Genomic DNA, 23,518 nt, shown 5'->3' with positions numbered 1-23,518 from the left:
TCTCAGCATAGGGTCAAAGCTCTTACTGTACAAGACTATGATCTTGCCAGTCCTCATGTATTCCTCGGAAACTTGGGTTCTTAGCAGGAAAAATTGGGAACTCTTGGCCGCGTTCGAGAGAAGAATCGTCCGAAGAATTTTCGGCATCCTACATGAGGAAGGACGATTTCGTAGCCCACACAATGACAAAATGTATGGGCGATACCATGACCGTCCGGTTATGGATAAAATCCGGCTCAATAGGTTACGGTGGGCGGGTCACTTAATCCATATAGATGAGAATGACCCAGCCCGAGTGTCTATAAGGGCAATGTCAGTGGTAGAAAAAGAAGACGAGGCAGACCCTGCCAGTGATGGAGCGATGGCGTAGGTCAGGACGGCAGACAGCTTTTAGGGATTTCGAATTGGTGGACCTCGGCACAAAACCGGGATGTCTGGAGTTCCTTATTAAGGCAGGTCTTGACCGGATACCGGTTGTTGCGCCGTTGATGATGATGATGATAATTTTCGGTAATTGGCTGCGGAACCCCCTTAAGTTCAACCTAATACCAGGAAATGCACCAATGTAGGCTATAATACTTAGGCTATAAACTTGATTCTAAAAAATTTGGTGAAAATCGTACTATTACTGACAAAGTTATAATGGGTCAAAGTTGTCACATCTTTGTAAATTCAAGATTTTGAATGTCAATATCACCCGAAAGTGTATATTCTCAGATAATATGTGCGTATATTTCGTGTTACGTACTAATGGGACAAATTCAAAATATATCCCGTTCCGATATCTGCATGAATAAAGTTAATAATGGCATAATAGCATATTTTAGAAATTTAGTCGAAAACCCCCTTAAGTTCATATTATGGCAGTGGTATCCTTATACCACATATAATATAAGACATAACTTTGAGAAGTTTGACGGAAACACCTTCACAGGCACAGGGAAATATTTCGTTTTCGTTTGTCAATAGTTTATATGTCAATATCAATTACTCGAAATAGACATACGTGGATGGTGGCTAATTCAGATAGATATATTCGTACATTAAGTCAGGGTATTTAATATATGTACTGTTTATGTACTTATGTATGCTTTTTTGTACAAAGTAAATCGGAAATATGTGTACGATCAATTTATATACGTTCATGTATAAGTATAGGTATCGGTAATAAGAAATGTTTGTTTGTTTAGGGCGAGTATAATATCCACCCCTGTAACGTGAATCAAGTGGTGTTTCACAACTGGTGTTCTTTGTGATCTACGTATCAACGAACGTCTCAAATCGAAAATTTACCGCTATTTCGTCCATCCTGTCGCCCTCTATGGTTCTGAGTGTTGGCCAACTATAAAACACAATGAACGGCGTCTTGCGGTAATGGAAACGAAGATGTTACGTTGGACTAGTTGCGTCACACGTTTTGATCACATCCGAAATGAGGATAGCCGCGATCGTTATGGGGTTGCACCGATCGTGGAGAAGTTGCGAGAAAGGCGCCTTCGATGGTATGGTCACGCAATTCGTGCAAACGAGAATTCACTTGCCAAGATTGGTCTGAACATCGAAGTCGATGGTAAACGACCAAAAGGCAGGCCTAAACAACGGTGGCTTGATACGCTGGATGGGGATTTAAAAACCTCGAGATTGCACCCAGATCAGGCATTCGATAGAGTCAAATGGCGAAACCGATCACGACGAGCCGACCCCGCTTGTGAACGACACAAAGACTAAAGAAAAAGCAGAAAAACAAGAATATGTAGGTATACCTTGTAGTTTGAAAAAATATGAAGAAATATTATGGGTTTTTAGCCATATACGAATGAAAAAATGTGCATTGGAAGTTTCTCCCATAAGATGAACACAATACCTTTATACCCGAAGCACCAGCTTCTGGTATTCCGACTTGTTTTATTTGGATAAATTAAGGAAAAAAGAGCAATTCAATTTAATACATTAGCTTATACAATATTTCCTGTTCAGCTTGGTGACTTTGAATAAATCAATTTTTTTTTCGGTGCGCCTACTCTAGAAGATTCTTTGTATAATTGTCCAGAAGAAAAGCATGGTTCTAACAAATTCATACCACGCACTTGAAGCTTTTGTCCTTAAGTTTTATTAAGGTATATAGACCATGACTTACAAAAATTGAAGACGTTTGAATTCAAATGGATGTCTGCTGGTATTGATGCGATACACGATATCAATACAACTTCTCCTTTTGGCATTAATTATTTCACCGAAAGTCTCGGAACCAGCAACTATTCTGTGGGAAGAATGTTCAATAGCTCATATGAAATCATTGAATAGAACATCAACTACAGCAGCAAATCAATGCATGCTTGAAAAGTTCTTTTCTGTGGAGAAATATGCAGAACATAAATATGCGAGTGCGTCTTCAAAATGGTCCATCAGCACGTGAGTTCTAAAAGCAACTGCTGGAAATTGGCCATGGCAAATTTACAAGTGATTTAAATGGCTTTATCGCGTTACCAAATAACTCTTGTGCAATTTTACCGTCAAAAGAATTGAATGTGTTTGAGAAACATTGCTCAAAACTACAAAACTCGTAATTGGTGAAGAGAACGCGTAATTTTAGTACCAAAAAGAACGTTGAAGAGATAAATTTTCTAATTCAGCAAAAATTGGAAAGTGACTTGGTATCATAGAAGCCCATTAATACTGCTACGAATGAATTTTTGAATTCTTTGGAACCATGCGGTATGCCACCACATCGTATTGAAAGTTGGTTCATCCAACATACTTCTTCGAAATCTGAATTCACGACACTTTCGGTGAAAATTTGACGCTTTTTCTGCGGACAGACGAAGTTCTACCTCCTGTACGTTATTAACAATTTAAATATGTACTTTTTTTAAAAAAGTGTTTACAAAACTAATTTATTGTGGAAAATGCTGTATCGATAATCTATTTTCGTTAGTGTCTTCTTTGATAATTACTGTTGAGCATTATTTAGCAAGTGTACAGAAGTTATTTATGTGGCAGCATCGCATTTCTATTGCTGCAGTAAATTCTCATACTTTATAACATTGTTATTAATTTGCACAGTTCTTCCCAGTACGCTGCAGGATGTTAAAGTTTCTACCAAATTTGATGCTTCTAGGATTAATCTAAGGTGAACTTTCTGGTCAATTTAAAAAATTTAGTAATACACTATTATAAAGTTTGTTTGAGTGTATATTGGAATGAGGCCCCAGAATTCATTGGGGCCTAGATTTCAAATGGGGACATCATTCCGAAATTGGGTCTTGTTTCACCCTAAATCCTTAATTTTGTGACCAATATCAAAGCTAAGATCTGCTTGTGAATGTTTTAGTTGGGACCTTGCATTTGATACTTTACACAGGTATATTTAGAAAAAATATCTTTCGACTCTCTTCTACATGTATGGGGAGGCCCCCTTTGAATTATACAGCTTGCTGTATACGTGGGATTCAATAGTTTCCAGTTTCATCAAATTTCGTCCGAATGAAAAATCGAAAAATGAAAAAAATATTCCTAAATGTAATGAAAATAATAAATTCTGATGAAACAAAAATTAAAATTAATGATTTAACTTAACATAGCAATTTATACTTCATATAACTATGCCAGAATAAATGTCTTCGTTGTTTTTTCCTAAGGTGGATTGAATTTATTTATAATATATGCGCATATCGGGCACCAGATGTGCCCTTCTCCATTACACTTTCAACGACTTATATTGAGTCTGCTCCTGCTTTCATATGTTTAGACTGGCTTTCGCTTGATAAATCTCATGTACCGAACATGGTGTTGAATTGAGAAGAGCCACTGTGGGAGAGACATATAATGGCACAAAGACTCATGGAAGTAAAATCTGGCAGAAATCGAAAGTTCACAGCGGGTTGCAATCTATCACCAATACTTTTTGGTCTCAATATCGACGATATCCGCTATATTTAGAGAGCTTACACTGGCTGTACCTATTCAATTCTTTGAAATGAAAAATTAATACTGTTAACTATTCTAGAACAAACACTTTCTAAGAACCTCCGACGGCCTTATAAACTACTTCTGTCAAATGTTCTCATAGCAAGTGCATGTTAGCGGTGCAAAGGAGAGATTTTTTTTGTTAAATTAAAATGCGCACCAGATGCAACACAACCTGGTCTGGCAGGTGTTGGCACTGTTCAAAGTGTGGCTGCAGCAGAAATGTATTTTTATAGTTACATGAGTAAATTCAGCCTTTATACAATGACGTCGAAAAATCTACATTTTATTGGGCTTTGGAGTTGTCTGGCGAGGGGTCATCAAACTTGGGGATAAAATGCTCCATACGATATTCTATATTATTGCATTTTTATAAGTCTAGCATAAACATAAGGGGGTTTCTAGTCAATTTCGCCTTTTGCATGTATGAAGATCCCTTAAACTCAACGTACGAAGATGTAATTTACCGCATGTGTGGACTTTCACAGTTGCCGCCATTTTACCAAATTTTGCGCCAATCGGTATAATCGCTTCTGAGAAAAATGAAAAATTACCTTTTATACTATGACGTCGTTATGTAAGCAGTAAAATGCTTTGCTACCTGTTTCCTACTCTATATAGTATGCCCAGACAAACTGTCAAGTTTTATACAGTTTGGAGTCCGCGGGCTCTTAGACTAATTGTCTCAACTGGAGGACGTGGAGAAGTCCGGTGGACGATTTCGTCTTTGACCCCATCGTAATACTGATTATTTCGACTTGCATTTAGAGAAGGAAAGAAGAGTCCGACTGTAAATGAAAACAAATTGGAAAACCGGAAGGTAAGCGCTTCAGGTATGAAAGGTTTCATCTATTTCTTATAAAGCATGTGAAGTTAGCATTTGTCCCATTTGTACTAAGCTTGTAATGCTTGTACATTTCGTTAGTAAAACCATTCCCTTAATTTACACAAAAGTAACAACTTTGACCTACTAATTGCGCGATTTCCACCAAACTTGGTAGTTTTATGCTCTATAGTGTAGTTTATATTACCCTAAGCAAATTGATGATTCTAGGATTAAGATAAGCCAATTTCTAGAAAATATTCTTAGATAAGTAAATACTATACTATTATTAACTTCATTTAAACAGATATCTATATGGATTTTGGAGCCTAGAATAGGCACATAGTCCACCACCAAGAAATTTTGGGTTGGGTAGTTTCTGAGAACGGGTCCTTGAAGTAACCGTCCCTTTTCGGACTCCCGCACTCCTCCCCTTTACAACCAATTTCAAAACTAGTATCGATTTCAGAAAGTACTAATCCAGCCCTTGCATTTGATATCCCACATGATATATTCATGTGGGTGAAAATAAATTTGTCACCCTCCTTTTGCATGTATAAGGAACCCTCTTAAACCACAACGTGTAATTATGTTACGCACTACTTGCAGTGAGATTCGCAGGTCCCACTTTTCTACCAAATTTTATATCAATGGATGTAACCGTTTAGGAGATGGAAAGTGTGACAGACAAACAGACAGACGGACGGACAGACAGACAGTAAACCGATTCTAATAAGGTTTTGTTTTACACAAATAGCATCAAAAACGCCGATTATTTTGTTAGTATGGATAATGTTACTGCTAATGATCACCAGGAATTGTTAGCTGTTGGTGGCATCATTTAAATTTTGGAAAGGAAACTAAATCTCAAGTTTAGATAAGATAGATAAGATAATTAGAAAGTGGAGGCAGGTGGATAATGCATATGTTGAGAAAGGGCGTCAATTTCATATCGGGCTATGTCATGCAATGGAATCGACTACACGACTATGGCCAACGAATCGATCATTTGACACAAGTCGAATCTGTGGTATTTTATAATGACGAAGATATTGATATTAACAGGACAAAAGCTGAAGAAAAAGAAGAAGAAAGATATTGATGGTGATTGATGGTGAGCACGCCACCAAAACGCTACATATAGAAAGCAAGGAGTATGATTTACTCGACACAAATAATATGTCTGCCTGTAATACATGTCGAACCAGTAAACATATTGTGAATTTAAATATGGTGCAGCGAATCAATAAACATTTGTGCATTTGTGTTTGTCGACTCATCCCGCTTGTGCAGCTTTCGAGTTTCCTTTTTGCATTCCAGTTCCCATAGTATGTTTTAAAGGAGTCTCGCTTCCAATTCTTAACAGGCCTTTCATATTCATGCTTTGACTTCCTGAAGTTTAAACAGTCTTCAATATTATTACAAGGACGATTCAGAAGGCTTGCTGAGCTCTTGTAGTTCTCCTCAGTTCCACTAGGGTTTCGTTCTACCGCTTTTACCTCGAGTAATAGAATAAACTTCTACAAAGCACTCTTTAAAGTGTATCATATTGAGTTTCTACCGACAAAGGAGTCCATAGTCACCTAGGGAGCTGCACTCTATTAAAAAAGGAATTGCACTTTGTGTAATAGGTTTTGATAGAATTCAGTCTTTGTATTACAATCTGTTCGTTTGCAGCGGTAAGACTGAATTCTAAGTAACGGTGATCTGATATTAAGACTTTGTTTAGCAGCCTACAGATCTTTACGGCCAATATTTCACTCCGCCTTGCCCAGTGAGCGTAGGAGCGCACCCTACCTTTGCTGTCATGGAAGATTTGCATACGCTTGCGAATCCTTTAGTTCTAGCGTTGGCGGAGGACACAAAGAATTGTAAGGTAGGTATGGATGGGCAACTATGACGTTTTTCCCTTGCTATTAATCTGTTATTGCAAGGTGTCAGCAAAAGGATACTAGGAATAGAATTGTCTCAGCATGGTTGCCTGGCCAGAACCAGAAAAATACAAAGGCTGTCCTACAACTTTGCAGTTTTGTTACCAACAGAAAGGAAGAGTCTCTGGCACGCTGCAGGGGGATTTAACCAACCTTTTTTTCAACATAAACCTGTTGTTGCAGGTAATAGGACAAGGCGGGGAGAAAGTTTCCCACCAATATGCCCGGTCTATCATCAAGTAGCTCCTCATATCCCAAACAAAAATCTTTAATTTAGGCCTAGATGCACTAGGCGGTTTTAACATCCGTTAACCATTACGCTGGTTCCCGATGAATTGTACCTGCCGTGTATGAAAGCGAAAGTTTCATTAAAAAAGAATGGGTGCTAGCTCAAAAACGGAAGGACTGTAGGTCAGGGACAAAATTTCTCCCCAATTGATCCAGTCTATCGTCGAGTGAATGGTTGACCCAGGATCATCATAAGCAAAAAACTCAGTTAGAAACCCTCGCTTTCTACCGTCAAAGACACGATCCCCTCATAATCGATTTATCGTGGTCGTTTTGGAGTGTGCAACAGGACATATGTCCCCATCTAAGAAGCGTCTGTTTCGCCCCTTCTCTTGTTCCTGGTGTCTGGTTCATACAGATTTGAGTCCATGAACTGGCATTGACTCGGTTTCATTTAGGACGGTCTCTAGCTTCAATTTCTTTCGCTTGTACTATTAAAAGTGTAGGAGAAAGTCCTAATAAGTAGGATCTGTCGTCAATGCGACTACTTTCAAAGTCTGTTGGTCCAGTTTAAATGACAAGCTGAAACCCTCCACGTTTGTGGATATCCGGTGCTCGAGATCAATGCCTAGATTTTGTTCGCCAAGCATACGAATAATCTCCCCTACCTCCCTTCGGGGGCCGGGTATTCCTTCGTATGCATGTCCTGTACTGCACAGTTCGGTATTCATAATAATGAACTTAAGTACCCCCCTGAAACTAGGCTGCAGCTTGCGCATATATTCGCTTCTTAACTTTAGCTTTCGTGTTAGTATTCCTGTTCCTCTTGCTAACTTAATCGTCTTCCAGCACACTGGTCCTCTTCTCCGCGGAAAGCGTGGAGTTAGGCCCAATTGCAGAGCACAACGAACCGTTACCATATATAATTTGGTCTTACACTTCGCGCCAGTAACATATGACACTGCAACCCATAGCGGTCGATTGCCTGGCAACCCGTTTAAAATGAATGGTGCAGTAGCACAGCGGAATTGTAAAGAATGCAATTAACGGTCATTCGCTCTTTCCCAATAGTAATAAATTAACAGGGTCAGAAGTTATTGCTGAACCATCAGCGTTATCAACGGCGGCAAAGAAAGAGCAAATGACAGGTAAGAATTTAGTTTTTCTTAAGTTTCACTAGAGCTATTATGTACATTTAACCAAAAAATCTTAAATTCCAACAAAAGTTGAGGTGTTCTTTCTTTTTTGTAATAATCCGCGAATAAATATATTATCTGCGTGCTTTACAAGTTCGTTCTCACCTTTCACAGAAGATTCCGCTTCCTTGCGTCTGATTCTTTCGGACATTACCACAACTGGTGCTGTAGCCACGTCTATCTTCTTATTCACAAGTAGATTCGTCTTCTCCTCTGTCGTCAGCTGGGAGCTTTTCGGGTCCACGTTGTGCAATCCACTTGGCTTCACCCACCCTCACCCCTTTCATTTGTCAATATGTATGAAATACGGCACCAGAGTTTTGTTAAGCAAGCTCCTGACATGTTTTATCTTTCAGATATTCTGGTGGTTTCATAATCTTAGCTTCTAATTTCACTGACTGAATGTGTCTAGGGAGGGAGGAAGTTCAGTATCTAAAGGACTAGTTCAAAAATTGCTTCAATTATTTCAATTTGTGGTAACCTAGCATCGAGGAATTCGCATCTTCTTATTATTGTTAGACAATAAAAAACACGTTGAAGAAGTCATTTAATTTGGTAACTCACTAATTTAGCCTGTCCTAAGCCAAGTCTCCCGATGGCTTAGTGGTTAGAACACTAAGCTATTGGAATGGAAAGTGGCGGTTTAAATACCACCGGTGACAGGAAATTTGTATAATAGGCTAGACGCCAGATATTAGTCGACTTACCTGTGTATGGTTCCTGAGTCAAATCAAGATAATACTGCCGTTCCGGCTTAGTGTACCACTATGGCTTCAAAATGAAGCGATTTAAACGCTTCAAGGCCTATTAATATCGACTCAATTTGTATGAAAAAGCAAAGGCTTTTGTTTTGATTCTATATATAAACATTTATTTTTGCAAAATGATATAAATTGCAAATTTGCAACAGAATAAATTTTATGAAATTTACGATATTTTTACATTTCTTTTACATCCTTCGAAGGAGACATTAAAGTTTCTAAAGAAAAATGGTTATTTACTCCTAAAATTTTAAAATGCAATATCTAACCCGATTTGTACGTTGATCGATGAAAACTACTCATATAAAATTTCGAAGAAATTCGAAAAAACGCTATTCGAAAGCTAAGATTTTGAATTTACTGCGCGGAAGATATGGTCGACGGCATGGTTCCGCGCTTAATGAAAATGATATACGTTCATATGCATAAGTCCTTTGAGGTGTCTCGATATAGTAACAACCGTTCCAATCTTACAACCTAATTTACTCGCTAAGGCTAAATAAATCGTGTTCACAAAAATGATATATTGCAAATAAAGCTTCTGTTTTACCGTTCGTTTTAACAATGATAGTATATCTCGATTTGTTCAGTTAAGATTGATATATTACAGCTATTTGGCATTCTTTTTCTCGTATTTAGTATCATGAGACGGCATTTACGAGACAACCACACGCTTATCAAAGGGAAGGACCGTATGAAAGCTGTTGGAAATCTCACATATCCTATCCATAATTTACTTTTTTTTATATTTAACTTTTATTGCATTTTTTAAATATATATTCCTGCCAGACAGTTCGTTTAAATTTACATGGCTTAATTTACTTAGGAACGTTATCCAGAGATTTGGGGGCCTAAATCGGATGGCAACTGCTTCTACATGATCCCTTCCCTTTCCTTCCCTCTTCTAAGGTTGTCAAATAGTTTACGCAAATTTCGGAGTTATACAGGGCAACTTTCCGTCTCTTCACCCTTCGAAATTTTCAATAATTTCAGCAAACGTTTGAAGCATCCCCGACAGCAACAACAAGAACATTCGTTGAACTGTCGTCATGAAATTATGCAGTTCTTGTTGTCAGTCTCCAATTTCTTCTCCTGGTTTTTCCTTTTTTGATAAGCTATCGCATCATTTGGGACATAAGTAACTCGGACTCCACCATAATGTTTCCGTGCAGGCAACTTATAAATGTATTCATCGGGGCTTGAGGAACTGGAAGAACAGGTAGAGCAAACACTGGACGCATCTGAGTCGTTTCCCTGTGCACTCCGAGCTGGAGACGAGTAGGATGTGCCAGGAATTGGATTCGCATTGATTTGCATTTCTGACTGAAATCGGATTTGATTTCGACGTTTTCGACGGCGGCGAGCGCTAGAGTTATCTGTATAGCTTTTCGATCTTGCCATTGTATCGTGCACATTTTGGAAACGTCCACTAGGAAATTTCTTTTCCTTTTTTCCACTTGACATCTCCTGGGTACTTGCAGTTATATCAGAAACGTTGGGGGACTGCAAACTGTTCGGCGTTGCATTTTCTTTTCCAGTTGACGCGTTATCAGTTTTATCTCCCGTGTGAAGTTCAGGTAGTGAGGATGCTAAATTTTGTTCTACGCTGGAATGTAATGTCTTTTCACTCGCTGTGAGGTTTTCTAAGCTTATAGTTAACTCTGTAAGATCGATTGGTTCCCTTCGTTGGTCCCGTGACATTTTTGGCAAATGATCATCAAGATTCTTCTCTAAGCTTCCTTCTTTCGGAAGCCTACCAAGACCTTTTTCATTCACTAAACTAACTGTACTTTCCGATACAGGAAGATTTGTTGGTTTCTTACTTGGCTTTGGACTTTTAGACGCATTAATAACTGTTGGATTCCCATACGGGGGTCGACCTGGACCTGAACTATCTGACGGCGTCGGCGGTTCTCCTTTACTACATGCTATGGAGCAGTAGATTGTCCCTCGTCGAGGAAGGAATGGTCTTCCGAGCAGTGATCGATTGCAAGTACAACAGGAAAAGCATTTATCTGTTGCATGCCAATGTTGGCCATCGTGACTCATTTGTCCTTGATCGACGCCAATTACCTCGCCGCAATGATCACAATACTCAGCGAACATGGTGTCAAAGCAAGTTAAGCAGAACGGTTTACCGTCCCGCATTATGTATCGTTGACCACCCAACTGCTTGCTGCATTCGAAACACTGGAAGTGTGACATATGCCAGGTTTGCCCTTCTGCTTCTGTGCACTCATCGGAAAAAATAATCTGTAAAGATAAAAGTAAAGAAATTATATAAAATGGTAAATAAACAAAAAACTGCGGCCACACAGTAACGACTTATACTCTCAAAAACAGAAAACAAAAACTTTGTGTTGGGAAAGCTGATTTTAGAATTTTAGTTTAGTTTTATAGAGAACCAATAAAATGAAAAGAATTCATCTTGAAATAGCGAACCTTAGAAAACGGGTGGCATTTTGAAATGTCTATTTTCTTATAACACGTATGTTGAACTTAAAATAAATGTATCATAATGCTTTTGGGTATCGCTGTGTGTTTATAATACAAAATGTTCGATCCTTGAACGCAACACCACCAATCATACTTTCAAATAACAATACAATATATACTCGTACGTATAACCAAACCAAAATATGTTGACCATATGGCTTCTCTTGGTGCATAGAATAATTGAGGACATCAAACCTCAATCGCTTTTGAATTGAATACTAACCATAAAAATAATGTAGAAACAAACTTAAAAACATGAATAAATATAAAGGACCGGTCTAATTTCCTTGACTTGTAGCATAATTATTGTTGGAATTGCTGTTTAAGATTTCTTTTCACTGTCCATCATCGTCTCAATTCATTGTAAATTTAGATTTGGAAAACTCTCTCTTTATTGTCTTTCATCTGTATTATTCCGCTTTTAACACTTATAACTCCTAAAAAAAAGATTTGCGTTGCTCCCAAAAATACTAGGAGTATTTAACATCTGCGAGCCGCTTCGACCACGCTGCTCCCAGAGCAGAGGTGACGCAGCGTCTAACGATTTGCCTCTGCACTGGTAAAAAACCGTAAAGCTGCACGCACTCAAACCTTTCTTAAACCCAATATGCTATCCTTCAAGATAGCCTATTTAGTAGCCTCGGACCTGCGGCATACGCAGGCTTTTGCGAATATGAGCACACCTTCCAGAGACAGAGAGTGCGCAGATTCTTTTTTGAAGAAAACCTTACCCAGGTATTTTCGACTGAGGTCTGACAAGGGCGGGCAGGGACATAAGAAGTGCAGGGCTGTCACTTCCTCCTCTTCACATGGCTTATACATAACCGGAACCACCACACCAATTTTTTCTATGAGGAAGTTTAAGGAGCAGTGTTTCCTTTTAAAGCCCTACCAGGATTTTCATGTCTCACTTCTTAAAAGACAACAAAAATGCCGCTCTACAGGCCCAAGGTTCTTTCACAACGTTTCTCGTCTACCCACAGAAATTTAAATCTCTCTATTCTGCTGGGGGGATCCTTGCAATTTTACCCTCCAGAGCAGACTTGACAGAAAATGGCGAGATGCCAAATGCTGGTCCTGGTCCCACCATTACGAATTTAGACGCTTAGTGAGTGTGACTGTTAGCCTCCTTATTACCAATGATGTAAGAGTGTGCGGTTGACATAGTGTTTAAATAATATTTAAGCAACTGAACCTTTGGATCTGCGCGAGGAGCTTGCTCAGTTCAGTCTTGACCACCAGACGATGCATTATGTTTGAAGCCTCTAAGACTTCCGTCAGATCAATATGTGAATCTAACTCCACTCCAGGATGTGGAGAATCCAACTATTTAACAGAGGATCAATTTGGCATGTAACAAATCGGATCGAATGAGGCATAATTGAAGGTACTTCCGATTTTCATGAAATCTGGAAGGTTACTAGAAATATCAAAAATGCCAGAGAGTGACCATCAAAGACAAGCATGGATTGGAGTTTCAGTTGAAGCGTTTGCTCTGCAGACATTCTAGCCTAACGCTTACTAAGCGAATGAAAACGTTAAAATCCACACACAAAGAACTAAACACGAAACTTTTCTTCGGATTGGAAAGCTATTAAAATTAGTCCTCCGATAAAGCTGAATGGCAATCTTAAACATATTCACCATTATACTTGGTAGTGGATGCTATCCAATGAGCTGTAATAGGGCAAAATTTATTCCTTATTCCCAAACCAGGCGAAGATCGAACAAAGTTGGACTGCTATGACCTACATGAGCCTATAGCAGAGCCCTCCCAGTTCACTCTAAACTTTTTGAAAATTTTCTTTCAAATTACTTCCAGTGCCAGAAGAAACAGAATTATACATACTCATCAATTTGGATTCAGAAGCGCGACATCTCCTTCAACTATCTACGCGAACATGGCTTTAAAGTTATATACAATGGCTCTACGAGTCAACGAGTACAAAGCAGAGTGCTCGGTCTCATTGACTAGCTAATCTATATCTGGTTTACAAATTGATGATTAAATTAAGACCTTGCCGTCGTTTGCGAACAACACTGCTATCCTAAACAAAAATAACAATTTGGAAACCAGAAGCTCGGCGGGTCCGCTATGGAAAGATTTCTAAACTTTCTATGTGAGTGCATATTTGTCGAATATGTGGACATTCACTTTTATTCTTAATAGGCATCTTTAAACTCTTAGAATGTAGTTCGTAATAGTGCGATTTACACCAAACCTTCCAGTGTGATTACACATGACATTATTGCAAAATTTTATGGTTTTAGGCTGAATTTAGTATAGCAGGAGGATACAGTAAATTTGCAAAATAAATTGATATATTCTCTTTATTTAAGCAATAATGGGGATGGGAAGTATTTTGAGACGTAAATACCGTCTTCATGAACAACAATCACATCCTCCAAGTTTCAAAGAATGGAACCTTGCAATAAGTAATCAGTTTTTAACCACAGCATTCCACTCTACTACAATTGATATCAATACTAGAACTTGCTTCAGAAATCTTTCATTTGATACTCCACATGACTATCTTACATATAAAAATCAATTGCTGTTCGTTTGTCTCGCTAAAACTCGAGAACGGCTGAACGGATTTATGTTATCTTGGTTTTGAAATGTTCGTGGAGGTCTAGGGAAGGTTTAAAAGGTGAGAAAAATTCGAATAATTGCCGGTAAAACCCTAAAAACAGCACTTTTCTTCTTCCCATATAAACGTTTTTTTCTAAATAAAATTTAGAGTCAATTTGAACTTTATTGTTATTCAATTGTTATTCAATAAAGTTCAATCACTCACTGTGTTCATCGGACCTCATATTACAGCTATGAAACGGACAAGTTTTTCAACGCAACTAGAAATATTTGACAACCAAGTGACAATCTTTCATATCTAAAAAGACAAAAGATATCAAATGTTTCACACCTCAGAACTTGTTGGATTGGAAAATAGAATTTCTGTTTTTAGTATTTTTGCTTCTCACCGTTTAAACCTTCTATTAATTTCCATAAATATTTCAAGACCAAACTAGACTACCTAGACCTAGACAAGATATTAAGTTTTGTTACAAATTACATTTCTGAACGCAGCTATAATATTTGACATTAGATTTGACAACCAACTAATATGTCAATCCATCCTGTTGCACTTTAGAACACGGGAAGAAGTGTTATGATATTGCGTTACGATATCTATGAGTGCGCGAGAACTTTTTTACTTTGGCGATCCTTTGTGATAGTGACATTCCAGGTAATGTGCTCTTTCTAAGTTTTTGTGTAAACACAAAACCTTATTAAAATCGGTTTACTGTCTGCCTGTCTGTGTGTCTGTCTGTATGTCTGTCTGTCCGTCACACGCATTTTTCTCGGAGACGGTTGTAGCGATTGGCATCAAATTTGGTAGAAAGGTGGGAACTATGAACGCTCACGCATATAGTGAGTTACATCCTTTTACGTCGAATTGAAGGGGGGTCCCAATACATGCAAAAGGGGGGTGTACATTTTTTTTCATCAAATATAGTCATGTGGGATATCAATTGAAAGGTCTCGGTTAGTACTTTTCGAAGCCGTTTTCAGTTTTGACATTTGTTGAAAAGGTGGGGAGTGCGGGGGGTTGAAAGTGCCCTTTTTTTTAATGAACCCATTCTCAGAAACTACCCAACCAAAAAATTTGGAAAAAATCAGGGGGCTGCCACTATATATGCCTAGGCTCCGAAATACCCTCCATATCGATACCTGTTCAAATAAAGTTAATAATAGTACATTACTATAATTTTTAGTAATTGGCAGGAAAACCCCCTTACGTTCACCCTAGAATCACAAAATTTTGCAGCAATATAGACTACAGCATAGACCATAATCCTGCCAAAATTGCACTATTACTAACAAAGTTATACTAGGTCAAAACTGTCGCTCCTCTGCAAATTTAAGACTATGAATGTCAATATCACTTGAAAGTGGATATTTTCACATAATATGTGAACGTGCTACATGCTAATGGGACAAATGCACACCCAAATTCCTTTATAAAAGAAACACATCTTTCATACCTGAAGCGTCTAGCTTCCGGTTTCCCGACTTATTTTTTTGATATTTTGTGATTGTGACACTTTAATGCTAAGTAAGCGAAAAATTTTCTCACTTTGATTATTTACAATTTATTATGCCGGAAGACGATCTGACTTAGGTCGTCGCAGTGAATCAAATGTGCGAAGAGCTACCTCATATGCTAACCGCACTGATGACCAGAGAGAGACAGATCAAGAAAATAGCCGTATTGCTATGTCAGAATTGCTTTATTTAGTCAGTGACAATGAAGTAGTTAGGTTTAGAATGCAACGAGTTCGTGCACATCAAACACAACAACAGCAATCACGACATAATGAAATTGATCGAATCCGCAGACGGAATGCTTCACAATATGCTTTTTTATTAAATACGGATTCGTTTTGTTTGTTTTAAAATTATTTTATACAAAAGTTGAGGTCTTTTATTTATCGATTGAGGCAGTACGAAGTCTGTCGGGTCAGCTAGTATTCGATGAAAAGTTGTTTAATGTATAGGGACCCCCGCCGCATCTAATTCAAAATAAGACTATGCTATTCTCACTGTGTGCATCAGAGTTCACAGTTCCTACCTTTCCACCAAATTTTATGTCAATAGGTGCAATCGTTTCTGGGAAAACTAAGTTTGGTTTTACTAAGGTTTTTGTTAAAAACAAAGATTTTGGGATAGGTTGATAAATCGAAACTAAAAATTAATGAAACCAAAATGAACAAGTGATTTTTCCCCTTAAGAAAGGGTTGTACATCGATCGTGATAAACAATCACAAGGGTCCCATTGTGAAAGTAGTAAAATATTTAGACATGCATCTGCATAGAAAGCTAAAAGGGAAAATGCTCTGGCTTATGCACAATACAGGGTTACAAAAAATAAGTGTATACAATATTTCCCAATAAAAATACTATTATCATAAGTTATTATATATTGCGTCGGTGTAAGAGTGGCTACGTTTGTACGTCAAACGCTTTACGAAATTCTGTTCTTCTATGATTATTTTATCTCATTCTCGAAGCAATGCTTGCTTCAGGGACTTCAAACTTTCATGGCGTGTGACACAGGCCTTAGACAGCCTCTTGTTATCAACCGTGAGTATCGCTTTTGTAGCTAATAAGGCTATTCACAATTAATATTCAACTTTCGAGCAATATTTCTTCGTGGAGACTATGAATTTCGATCTCCTCTCTTCTTGAAGATTTTTTGGTTGTTTTTTTTTCTCTACCATGACAGACTAATCACAAAATACTGTAACGTCATTTAAACATAAACCCGCTCCTGAACAATATATAAATATAATCTTTATGCGATATATTAAAAAATTGCGGAAACATCCTAACACCAATGCGTCCTTTCGAACAAATATAAATGGCTGGAAGGAATTGAACCCGATCACTATGAAATATGTATTTTTCCATGACAAATACTTTGGTCCCATCTACTTTGTTTGAGGTTGCTACTAGATGAAGCTATGAGCGATACCGTCAGGTTGTGGGTAAAATCCGGCTCAATACATTACGGTGGACAGGTCACTTAATCCGTATGGATGAGGATGATCTAGCCCGGAAAGTCTATAAGGGCAATATCTATGGTAGAAAAGGTAGACGAGGCAGACCCTGCCTAAGATGGAGCAATGGCGTAGGCTAGGACGCTAGACAACTTTTGAGGATATCGAATTGGTGGACCTCGGCGCAAACCCGGGATATCTGGAGTTCCTTATTAAGGCAGGTCTAGACCGGATACCGGTCGTGAAAGAAATCGATATCCCGAGGAAATTGGTAAGACTGGCCAGGTTGACCCTGACTAATATGAGAGGTCACATAAAAGCAGCAGATCACTCTTAAGACCATTCTACATCAACAACGGTCTACGACAAGGAGATACCCTATCATGCGTCCTCTTTAACCTGGCCCAGGAGAAAGTGATCCGCGATGCTGAGATAAATGCAGGGGTACGATCCTCTCTAAGTCCACTTAACTACTGGCCTATGCTGACCTTCATCCAGATCGAGCGGGCGTAGCGTGAATTTGGGCTGCATATCAATGAAGGCACGACAAAATATATTGTGGCAACGTCAGCACCGAAAACCAACCAACCAACAACATAAACCGCACCGATAACAGCTACGATGATGAAATCCGCGCACGGTTGCTGTCAGCCAACAGAGCCTATTTCAGCTTACAAAAACTGTTCCGCTCGAAACGTCTTACCATAGGGTCAAAGCTCTTACTGTACAAAACAATGATCGGGTACTACTAGTAACTAATAGATATTTACTAATGATCTGCGCAAACATACGACATTAGGTGCGAAAAGTACATAATAACTACTGGTGAAATTTATATCTCTGTTTTTGGATGAAAATTCTACACAAAATAATTCGATATAGAAAAAGAAATCTGCTTTTGGATAATTATATACAAATATAAACTCGACGGAATGACAAAATGCTATTTCATACAAACTTATGGTATCGTACCTCCCTTACCCTTAGGAATATTAAGGTTTTGTTGAAAGGATACACTCAATGAAATCATTTACCGTTGAGCTTAGGAAGGATTCGATATACTTACAGAAGGGGGTTCTAAAATTTGACAAAAGCAAGTTTTGATTTTGAGATCTGTTGAAGAAATAAAATTAAGAATGGTATATTACCAAATTTTATCTCGGCTTTTTGAGTTTTTGTGAAAAACGAAACCTTATTAAAATCGGTTTACTGTCTGTCTGTTTGTCTGTCACACGCATTTTTCTCGAAAACCGATATAGCGATGGTGGAAAGGTGGAAACTATAAACGCTGATGCATACAGTGAGTTACATCCTTCTACGCCAAATTTAAAGGGGTCCAGTGTGTAAGTTGTTTTTCACCAAATGTAGGGGTATCAACTGAAAGGTTTCGGTTAGTAAGCCAGTCTTAGAATTGACATTTGTTGGAAAGGTGGGTAGTACGGGGGGTTGAAAGTGATCATACCCAACATAAAAATCTGAAAAAATCACAATGTTGTCACTGTATGGTGCCTAGGCAAACACTTTCCATACAGATGTCTGTTCAAATAAAGTTAATAATAGTATAATGTTTTGCAATTGGCTGCAAATGTAGCAATTTAGGCTATAACATAGAGCATGATCCTATCAACTTTGGTAGATATCGCACTATCACTAACAAAATTATAATAGGTCAAAGCTGTCGTTTCTGTGCAAATGGAAAGTGGAAAATAGATATTCGCACATAATATATGCATATATTACGCGCTAGGTGCTAATTGGACAAATCCACACTCAAATGGTTTTTTAGGAGAAATACACAAAACCTTTCACACCTGAAGCGCCCAACTTCCTGCTTCCCAACTTGTTGATATATAGTACGTTACTTGACAAGAAAGGTATTTTCCATTATCTTACAGTATTTTGTTAAAAATGACAAGGCTTGCAAATTACTTTTAAATTCTATTGAGTGAAGATTTGAGTTATCGAGGCAATTGATTAACAACGACTTTGTGGTTCGAGTTCGATCATCAGTTGCGACAATAAATGTTTATGTTATTTTAACTCTATAATTGTCTTGCTTTTCACAAAGATTTGAAATGAATAGATCGGCATGCCAGAATTTGTTACATTTAAATTTTACAATTTTGGATCACTACAAATCGAAATCTTTCATTTCGTATCTTCGTCAGTTATCAAGCCCAAAATCAAAAGTATTACACCCCTTTTCAACTTTCCTAAAGTCAAGGCAAATCATCAAAGTGAATCCTGGAACCATCTATAACAGAGCCCTCCATAGCAGCTATAAGCGGAAATAGATGCCGCAATAACCGCAGTTAAGAGAGCTCATGGGGACGAAATATCGACAAATGATCTTCACAGCCACCTGAAGAACGTTATCTTTTATACGTCCACAAACATACTTGGCCCCGTTCGCAAAAAAAGCTGGAACAACTGGTCCAATGATAAAGGTACGCTAGCAACGGAACGAAAAAATGCGGCATACTGGGCAGTGCGACACTCTCAAAAAACGCATGCACGCGCAAGGACCTATCATGAACCCCGTCGAGTCGAGAAGCGACTTCACAGACAGAAATAAAGGGAGCCGGGTCAACCATCAGGTCTGTGAACTCGAGAAGTACAGGGAGGAATCGCAACAATCTCTGTAAAGAAGTACAGGTATCAACCGCACCAAGCGCTGAAGTTTTAGCAATAAGTCAGCAGCATGAAACCTGATACACCCCGGTGCTCATCTTGCTGAGACAAAGAGGCAAATCTGATTTCCAACAGAATAGGCAGAATGGAGCGATGGATTGAGTTCTTTGATGAACTGATCAACTACCAAGATATCAGTGAGTTGGAGATCTCACCAACTGAAGACTACGGACAAATGCTGCCACCACCAATATGGAACAAGCAGTCCGTGCAATTCATCGACGTAAAAAACATAAGTCGCCAGGAGCCTATGGAATGACTGCCCAACTTGTTAAATATGGAGGCGACTAACTATACCAAGCAGTCCGTTAACTCATACTCAAGCTGCGGAAAGGCGAATCAATGCCTGGCAATTGACAATGAGGCGCTATCTGTAGCATATGTAAAAAGGGAGATATCCCACAGTGCAGCAGTTATAGAGGTATGACGTTGCCTAATACAATCTATAATATATTCACCGCTATTATGCTAGACCGGATAGCCTAACATACCCAGAACATCATTGGCAAATACCAAAGAAGCTTCATTCCTGGTAAATCAGCAACATATGAGATTTTCCCTCTGCAATAAGCGATGGAAAAACTGTTAGAATATGGCCATCAGTTGCAACAATGCTGTCATCGACTTCAAGGCCGCCTATGATAGCATAGCCAGGGTAAAACTGCACACAGCCAGAAAATTCGGTATCCTAACGAAACTGATAAAACTGACTAGGTTGATGCTGCATTGGGTTTTCCTTAACCCGGCCCTGGAAGAAGTGATCGGGTTGTTTGCTGCAAACAAAGCCTAGTTCCGCTTACAAAAACTCTTCGGAATGAAACGTCTTTTCATAGGGTCAAAGCCCTTATTGCAAAAAACAATGATCCTGCCATGTTCATGTTTCGTCGAAGACTTGGGTTCTAAGGAAGAACAATTACGAATTCTTGGCCGCGTCCGAGAGAAGAATCCTTCGAAGAATTTTTGGCACCACATATGTATGCACGATTCCGTAGCCTACATAACGACCAAATTTATGAGCGATACCACGACCGTCTTGTAGATTAAATCCGGCTGAAAAGCTTGCGGTGGACGGGTTACTTAAACCATACGAGTAAGGATGATTCAGCCGAAAAGTCTATAAGGGCAATATCTATGGTAAGGAGAGAAGACGTGGCAGACCCTGCCTAAGATGAAGCGATGGCTTTTAAGGATATAGAATTGGTGAAACTTGACAAAACCGGGATGTCTCGAGTTCCTTATCAAAGCACGCCTAGACCGAATACTGGCTGTTGCACCGTTGGTGATGAGGATGACAGTGCCCATTTACCTTATATTTAATGCCATATTTTGACTGGACCATTATCCTTCAAACGGAAAACACCGAGGAATTAAAATGATTCCAAAAGCAGGAATGGACAATGCTAAGGTTACCTTCAATAGATAGATCAGATTATTAAACATCCTCAGTTAGTTCTTTTAAAAACCTTTACTCGAAAAAATAGTTCTATTCCTAAATAGGAATGGTTTCATCAAAGAAAAGGGTGGATTAAAGCCAAGCACAGCACGATCGTATAAACGTGGAAAATCGTCTGCAAAATTAAAACTGCCTTGGAAAATAAAGAGTACAGACTAATCTTATTCCAATACATCTCACAAACGATTGACAGAGTTTGACATTAAGATTTAAACGTCAAATTAACGTTTGACTACTACGAATAACTTACTACTTTGTGGACAATTGCATTGATGTATTGAGAAGTACTCAAACAATAGAAGCAGGAATGCTTCGAAGATACAGTACTTATGGTCACATTTTTGGATGATGCCGGCATCCTATGCCACATATTCACTACCTAACTGCTTCAAGCGAGTTTTACCTCCAAGCTAGCAAAATTGTAGACTGGGCCAATTGCTGAAAGAAAAATACAACAACCTACTTTGAGGCCAAAAAAGCACATTTGCAGATCCATACGCGCAAACAAAATAAAAGATTTCAACAGCCTTGCTAGTAAAATATTTATGAATATCTCTAAATTGTTGCCACACTTGTAAACTATAGATAATGAAAGAACGAGGTTAGAACAAATTACTATACTTCAAGAAACTATGATGCAGTTACAAGATGATAGTATTTATGAAGAAGTGAACTACGCCAACCATCATATTGAGTTTTCTAATGTGCCTAGCATATTTGCCAAGCACACAAGCGTTAGTAGGAGTACTATCAGTCAAAATCGGCGGCTGTGCCTCGGCTCGATGAACCGCATTCACGAACTCCTTATGAGCATCCCCTGTGGATTTCCCTACTCTGACCCCAAACTCTTTTTAAGGTTTTGTTTGTAAAACAAAACCTTATTAAAATCGGTTTACTGCCTGTCTGTCTGTCTGTCCGTCACACGCATTTTTCTCGGAGACGGTTATAGCGATTGACACCAAATTTGGTAGAAAGGTGGGAACTGAGAACGCTCACGTATATAGTGAGTTACATCCTTTTACGTCGAATTTAAGGGGGGGTCCCCATACATGCAAAAGGAGGGTGTAAATTTTTTTTTTCATTAAGTATAGTCATGTGGGATATCAAATTAAAGGTCTCGATTAGTACTTTTCGAAACCAGTCTTAGTTTTGACATTCGTTGAAAAGGTGGGGGGTGCGGGGAGTTGAAAGTGGTCATTTTTTTAACGAACCCATTCTCAGAAACTACTCAACCGAAAAATCTGAAAGAAATCAGGGGGCTGTCACTATATGGTGCCTAAGCTCCGAAATACCCTCCATATCGATACCTGTTCAAATAAAATTAATAATAATACATTACTATAATTTTTAGTAATTGACAGGAAAACCCCCCTTAAGTTCACCCTAGAATCACAAAATTTTGCAACAATATAGGCTACAGCATAGAGCATGATCTCGCCAAATTTGGTGAAAATCGCACTATTACTAACAAAGTAATACTAAGTCAAAGCTGTCGCTTCTCTGCAAATTCGAGACTATGAATGTCAATATCACTTGAAAGTGGCTATTTTCACATAATATATGCATATTTTCGACTCAGCTGTGAATGAGTACCTGAGTCAAATCAGGGTAATAATCTCGGGCGAGCGCAATGCTGACCACGTTGCCTCCTACAGTTCACTGTAGTGTACCGTTACGGTCTTGAATGAAGTGCTCTAACACACTTCAAGGCCCTGATCCAATATGGATTGTTGCGCCAACGATTATTATTATTATTATATGCATATTTTACGTGTTACATGCTAATGGGACTAATGCACACCCAAATCTCTTTATAAAAGAAATACACAAAACCTTTCATACCTGAAGCGTCTAGCTTCCGGTTTCCCGACTTGTTTCTTATTATGGGCACTGGCACACGGGACATGGCTTCATTTGGGATGTAATCGAGGCATGTCACACACAACATCTTTGTCTCCCTTACCTGGAATCGCCATTCATTGTTTTTTTATATTCGGCCAACACTCAAAACCATAGAGGGCGACACTCGCCAAGATTGATCCTCGACATCGATGGTAAACAAGCAAAAGGTCAGCCACAACAACGGTGGCTTGATAGGCTAGAGCTTATTGATTGCATCCGACTAAATGGCGCAACCAATCACGACGAGCCAACGCCGCTTGTGAAAGGAAAAGAGGAGAAAAAGAAGAAACATGGATCGCTTCAGCTCTTCTCCTCATGAGTTTTTCGAGCACTTTCCGGCCATGCCAAGTATATACAGCAATTCAGGGTCTCCTCTTCTACCTTCCAGTGACAAGCAAAAATACCCTCCTTCAGGCAGGCGTTGAACACCCCTGGCCGTTAGCGGAACACCAGTTTGTAATGGATACCATCACGAGGTGGCGCCTTCTTACTTTTCATGCGATAGATAC

At 38.8% G+C, this 23,518-nt stretch overlaps 1 protein-coding gene across 2 annotated transcripts in view; it reads right to left on the bottom strand.

Moving 5' to 3' along the window:
* Positions 1 to 8,998: 8,998 nt before the first annotated feature.
* LOC119661560 (protein espinas) overlaps positions 8,999 to 23,518 on the bottom strand; it is a 152,054-nt gene continuing 137,534 nt past the window's right edge. For both annotated transcript variants that reach the window (XM_038070951.1, XM_038070952.1), the window contains one exon: positions 8,999 to 11,158. In XM_038070951.1, coding sequence (XP_037926879.1) covers positions 9,953 to 11,158 — 1,206 coding nt within the window. In that variant the 3' untranslated portion in view covers positions 8,999 to 9,952. The remainder of the gene's footprint in view (positions 11,159 to 23,518) is intronic.

The sequence above is a fragment of the Hermetia illucens genome, chromosome 1 (genome assembly GCF_905115235.1).
Source record: "Hermetia illucens chromosome 1, iHerIll2.2.curated.20191125, whole genome shotgun sequence".
NCBI classification, from domain to species: domain Eukaryota; kingdom Metazoa; phylum Arthropoda; class Insecta; order Diptera; family Stratiomyidae; genus Hermetia; species Hermetia illucens.
Note: the sequence above shows the minus strand (reverse complement) of the source record. Positions and strands in the feature narration are given on the sequence as shown.